This window comes from Antrostomus carolinensis, unplaced genomic scaffold (assembly GCF_000700745.2).
Source record: "Antrostomus carolinensis isolate BGI_N321 unplaced genomic scaffold, ASM70074v2 scaffold40634, whole genome shotgun sequence".
Classification (NCBI taxonomy): Eukaryota; Metazoa; Chordata; class Aves; order Caprimulgiformes; family Caprimulgidae; genus Antrostomus; species Antrostomus carolinensis.
In genome coordinates, this window is record NW_010309453.1 from 48898 (window position 1) to 54897 (window position 6000).

The 6000-nt window shown below is 36.8% G+C and overlaps 1 protein-coding gene across 1 annotated transcript in view; it reads right to left on the reverse strand.

The window, feature by feature from the left end:
• The window catches only part of LOC104523516 (dystonin-like), a gene marked incomplete at its 5' end in the record, with an annotated part of 38187 nt that extends 33082 nt beyond the window's left edge, over positions 1-5105 (reverse strand). The window contains 3 exons of the mRNA XM_029084522.1: positions 996-1166; positions 4270-4398; positions 4908-5105. Of these exons, the coding sequence (XP_028940355.1) occupies positions 996-1166; positions 4270-4398; positions 4908-5105 (498 nt within the window). The remainder of the gene's footprint in view (positions 1-995; positions 1167-4269; positions 4399-4907) is intronic.
• Between the last annotated feature and the right edge of the window lie 895 nt (positions 5106-6000).

The window sequence follows — 6000 nt, forward strand, 5'->3', positions numbered from 1 at the left end:
TAGAATCTCAGAAATCTAAGGTGGCAGTGCATTTGGAAGAGTCTCAAAGAGGACATCTGATTTATTCTCTTGTACTAAACAAAGTTTGCCTAGACCACTTCTTTTTAATAAAGGCCAATTATCATTTTTGTTGCCCGAACCAAAATGATTTTGGATACAGAACTTTTGTTGATCATGAGACAGCAGTCAGAGGTTTTAAAAAAATCGCACTGCTGGCCTAGTTGAGCGCTCCAACCTTACAGCTTCTTGCAAGAAGGTGCTCTTGTTGGGTATTAATTAGTTTGACACTCTTACATTATACAGTTACCATAAGAGACGCCAGCATTTTTACTTTAAAACAGAACTAAGCTGTGAGTTATATATTTCTGCATCATACATATCAGGGCTGTACAGAGAGTTCCTCTGTAATTATTTATATTCTTCATTGTTTGATTGAGGTAGGGCAAATGGACTATACTGGGTGAAGGAATGAAAGCAAAATGAAGTTAGAAATAAGAAAACGTATGTTGCATATCAATGAAATCATTGATCTACGTTAGAACAGAAGGTAGTCACTTGAAGTCCAAGCATTTGGGAATTTTAAGAAAAAAAAAAAGACAAAAGCTAGGAAAATTAATGCAGCAATTCTGTACTGAGAAGGACATAAACTTGAATGATCAAATAATTTTATTTGCTCTTTCATGTGTATGATTACTGTAATAAAAACCAGAAAAGCCCTTGTTCTACCAAATGAGCATTATCAGTATCAGGTAACATATTTCAATGGAACAGGCTTGTTCCATTCTCACCCATCCTCCCCTCAGTTACAGATAATCAACCTCCTGAATTCCTTTTTTTCTCAGTACTTTCTAAACATACCAATGAATTCTGCATAACTGTCTCTACAACCAATTTTAAATCTAAAAGATCAAGCAAGTATGCATGCATAAAAGCAATGAACATTAACATCCTTAAATACATGATTTACACTTCTATTTTTATGTAAAACCACACACCTTTCTCTCACTGAGCTTTGTTTGTACTGATTCCCATTTTTCTTTCAAGTTATTTATGTCCTGCTCAACATTTGTTTCAGCAGACTCTGGGCATCTTGCAAGCATCTGCTGGCCTTTCTGCATTAGACACTTATATGTCTCTTCTTTGGCTTCAAAGACAGCACAAAGTTCCTAAATAAAGCAAGCACCAAAAAATAAGTCAGGTAGAAATTCAATACTCTTTACAAATGCTAGTATAACATTTATTCCTCCCCCATCATTTAGCGAGTATGATTCAGACTAATAAAGGAAACATATGTAATTGATAAAAAGCCAAATGAGCAAAGAAAGGGCCCAATTCTTCAGGAAACGAGAACTTGTATTGTCTGTCAGATGTTTTCTCTGAGATCCAAAGCTTGGCAAAGAAAGTACTAAGCACTTATTGCACAAGATTTGCTACAACTTGGTTGGTTTACAGTCCATCTGTAGTTGAAACACAAAAAGTATCAGCATTATACGGTACACTGAAAGCCCAGACCTATCCAATACACCTTCAAAAGCAGGAGGGACAACTTGGGAGGGCTGCTTTACTGTACATCGTCTCTTGTTTTGGCTGTATCTTCCTTTACTCGCTAGGCAAGAGCTCTGAAGACATTTTACACATAAAAGGAAAGCTGGAAGAATAATGGCAACAACTGGTTTACTTGCTAACTATTCTACTAACTATTCTTTTTTAACCATGTTAAAGATGAGGTGGCAAGAGACTGGGAGCTCCCATGCATCCTTCTGACTCAAAACGGCACGTTCAATATTTGTAACAGATTATCCAAAATGTACCAATGAAGCTGCTGCAGACTCCCAAATGAAGAAAATCTTCCAGGAGATGAACAGTAAGTGGCTTGCAAATAGGAGGAAAAGAACTTTTTCCTCTGATTCCCAGGTGAAGAGCCCAAACCCAACATTTTCTCTAGGTTAAGAGATATTGTACACAGTGTTGCACCTGATCAGAGGAAGGCAAAGCAGGAACCAGGTTCAACCATGAGCTAAGATTTTAACAGGACAGAAAGCTTCCCTGCTTTCTTTCTGAGGACTATGAAAAGGGGTGTCACCTAGCCTGCTTCCTCCTACGCTTCCAACCTCCCTACAGTATTTCTGGTTTCCAGAACTCCCCAGAGCATCTTATTTTACTGCAGCACAAGAATCCCTTGGAAGTAAACACAGAGAGCGCAGCACAGGTGAGACATGGCAAGGGAGGAATGGCCCCAAACACTGAGGCTGGGCTCAGTCTAAGACAGGGGCTCATCACAGTGGTTAACCCTGAAGTACAGTCACACTCTTAAAGAGGGCAGGAGCAACTGAAGTTATTTTAAAGGAGGAACTGAGAAAAATTATTGATTTAAGAAAAGGAAAGAGATGTTCTGAGCAGCACTGGGACAGCCAAAGAGGCCTCTTTTTAAGCCCCTTTCCTGCTGGTGTCCTGTGATCTCTCTTCATATATTTTGTTTTCCTGGAGCTGCCTTAGCTGGAAATGCTGCCTGATCTCAACTCCATTTGTGAACTGATTATGGTGGAGGGCTCTTTTATTCATAACTGTAGAAACAGACCTGATACTCAAGAAGATGGTTCACTACATTTCCAATGAGAAACAAATCAAAATACAGTACAAAACTTTCTTCTTCAGTTACATGTCACAGATCAACATGGTTTGTATCACTTAGGGGCAAGTTTGAATTTGGAAGTTATGATAAATAGTACTCAACATGACAAGTGGCCTCAACATTTCAGTTGCCAAAAAAAAAAAAAAAAAGATAATTTACACATATCTGCACAGATGCACTGAGGTTTAACTAAACTAAAATCAAGTCCTGTTTTTTAAGGCTTGTATACATTAAAGAATAACAAGTCAATGCCTGCAGTTACCCGATGGCCCATAGCATAGTAAAAATCTTTTAAAACGTACACGTACAGTTAGGAAATGATTGTACATACAGAGTATATATTAATGGGGACATGTTCATATCTGTTCTAACTATAATACTATATTAAGTTTAAAGATTCTTTAAATGATCAACCTATTAAGTATTGAAAATCTGCATAATAAAAGACTGTACCAAAGAAAACCCTGAAATTTTCCAGGGAAAGGTTTTTGGTCCTGATCTGACTTGAAGTCTGTGATGAAAAATGGAAAGAGCTCCTGACTCTCATGGAATTGTGATTCTACATCGCCCTTGGGGGGGGGGGGGGGGGCGAAACTTTTTTTTTTTTTATTAGAAAAGAGAAGGACTGGGGGGTGCAAAACCACAAGGTAATTTCTGTGTTTTGTCCTAGTTTGCTATCATGACTGACTTTAAAATGACAAATTCTTTTCCTTCTCAAAAATACTTACTGGTAAATTTTGGAAGGAAAAAAAGAAGAAAAAAAAAAAAGTGTCCCACATTGATGGGCAACAACCTTTAGTATCACTCCAATGTAAAATCTGATTTTTAAAGCTATAACAATGCAATGTTCTAAGGGAAACTGTCAGGACAGTTCAGTAAGTATCACTCTTAAATCTGATCCAGGAGGCCAAGAGTTCAGATCACTGGGTTTGGGCTTATACCCTGACCGAACAGCACAGCATGATTTTACATAAATGCAGCACTATGAACCACCTTCCTTGGAGGTAAGAAATCAAGTTTAAGTTTCTTTTTTCAATCTCTATGGTTCTACGGGGGTGGAGAAATCCATATAATGTTTCTTAAAGAGAAAGGAAGGGAAGGAAGGGAATAATTCAGGCATCCTGATCAGTTTGCCATTTCTAATTAAAGCAGAGTCTCTATAGGAGCCAATAGTCCTTATATCTGTGCTAATGATGACTTTAGTGTCAGCTTTGGTTAGGTAAAGAATAAAGGATTGAGTCTCTTAATTCGAGGTCCAATGAATGTGGATCACTTCTAGATTTATATTCATATCTTAGAGAAAGCATAAATGCAGTTATGGGGACAGAAGGGAAAAGAAGAACAGGAATCACTGAAACATGTGCAAACACATTCTGTTTTTCTTTCTGAGGATAAGGATGCAAAAGTTCTTTTATTTCTGTCTCAACACTACTAATAGTTCAGCTTTGGGCATCTCCCAAGTGACTACTTTTCCTACACTGAAAATAACAGTGTTGTTTTGAAGACTCTTAACATTTTTTAAGATACTGTACAGACATTGTGATATATACAACATGCTCTCTATTTACCATAAACACTGTTGAAAGATAGTCAGTCCTGAAACGCAATTTGCAAAGCATTCTAATACTGATACTTACCATATGGGTATTAAGCTGCTCTCTTGCTGTTTCTGGTAAGCCTCCAACAGGTTTTGATGCCAACAGCTGACGTTCAGTGTCTGTCAGCCATTGCTGCATATCTTCAACTTCACCATGGAAACCTTGGGCCTAAATCATACCATATCATTTTAGAGCTTACTTAAATGTTCTCCACTCTAATACTAGCTCAGATGCAGAAGTATACTGGCAACAAATTCAATCAGATTTTTGCAATAATGAAAGGAAAGGAAAAAAAATTTTAAAAAAGGAAAAACCCAAACCAACCCAAAATTTAAACTAGCTCAATCCAATCTAAATGATAAAAACAAAACCAAATTGAAATCTTGAAAGCAGGCTAAATGAGCAACTGTGAGATCAATGTCTTCCCTGAATAATATATCTATACAGAAATTTCACCCTTTAAAAATATGTAGGCAAAAACCTTAAGTCTTGATTCAGCACTATAAAAGACAGTGGCCAGCTGTAGAAGATACATCTGGATTCAAACTTTCTATAAATTCAGGAATGTCTGCATCATGGTTTTGATTTAGGCCAATTTCTAATACATGTATCTATGTATTTCATGTAAAAACCCTCTTTTTCTGAGTTATCTCTTTATTTGATCATTTCCTGTTCACCTGGATCAAGGCACTGTCCAGCTGCTGTTTCCTTTGTTCTGTTTTTTCCAGCACGTTTTGCCAGCGCTGATTCAGAAGTTCCAGCTTGCTCCGTAAATTACTTGCTTCTTCAACAGCACTTGATTCAATCAGGTCATTTCCTGCTTTCTTAACTGCTTCCACTGTAGACTGATGAGCTAAAACATCATTTTGTAGCACCTACAATTGTAACACAGTATGTATGACTGGCCATGTTGGTAAGTTATTGAATGAAGGCAATTACAGTGACTGAGATAGCTCTAATCCAGAGACAAGACAATAGTTTAACATCAGCACAGGTATTAGCAGTTAAAGCTAAAAACTAATGACTTTTCAATCAAAAACAGTAACAGGCAATTCAGTCAATTTCTTTTCTACATTTTCTTTTTATATCTTGGGAAAAATAATATATTCCTTCTGAATACATATATTTATTTCTGAAATTATGAAAGGTTTCTAGTACTGCTAGTGAAGAATTATTTCTTCACTTTCCTTAATTTACACATACTTTAACAGTATTTTTCTTTGTTTTTGAGGGTAAGGTGTGAAAACAGTCTTACATATACTCATGCCAACTGCTTGTGGAGCAGTAGTTTAAGGAGATGAGAGAGAGGAAGAAGAAAACTGCCGTGTCACACAACAACCTGACTACTAAGCTGTCTTTTCATGCATTTCAGGTCTACAACTCCTTTCACACTACAGGTACCGGGCTACCAAGACATTTCAGCTGTGCTAAAAGCTGGGGAATGATTGTAATACTAACACCACAAGATTTCTTCCATCTGGATGAAACCACAGTAAAACCATAAAATGCAAAAAGTACATTTGGGAAAAAAATGACATTTTCAGAATTTTTTTTTTTTTTTTAAAAAAAGAACATATTTTAAAATCCAAGAAATAAACAGAAAAAGAGAATATGCAAAATGACTGGGAAGGGAATAGTAAACCCCACCTAAGAAATTCAAGCTTATGACTGCTGTCTTCCATAGAATCTGGTTCAAACTCACCTCCTTCAAAATGCTAGCATATGGAAAAAACAGGAAGCTAAATAGAATCATAGAATGGTTTGGGTTGG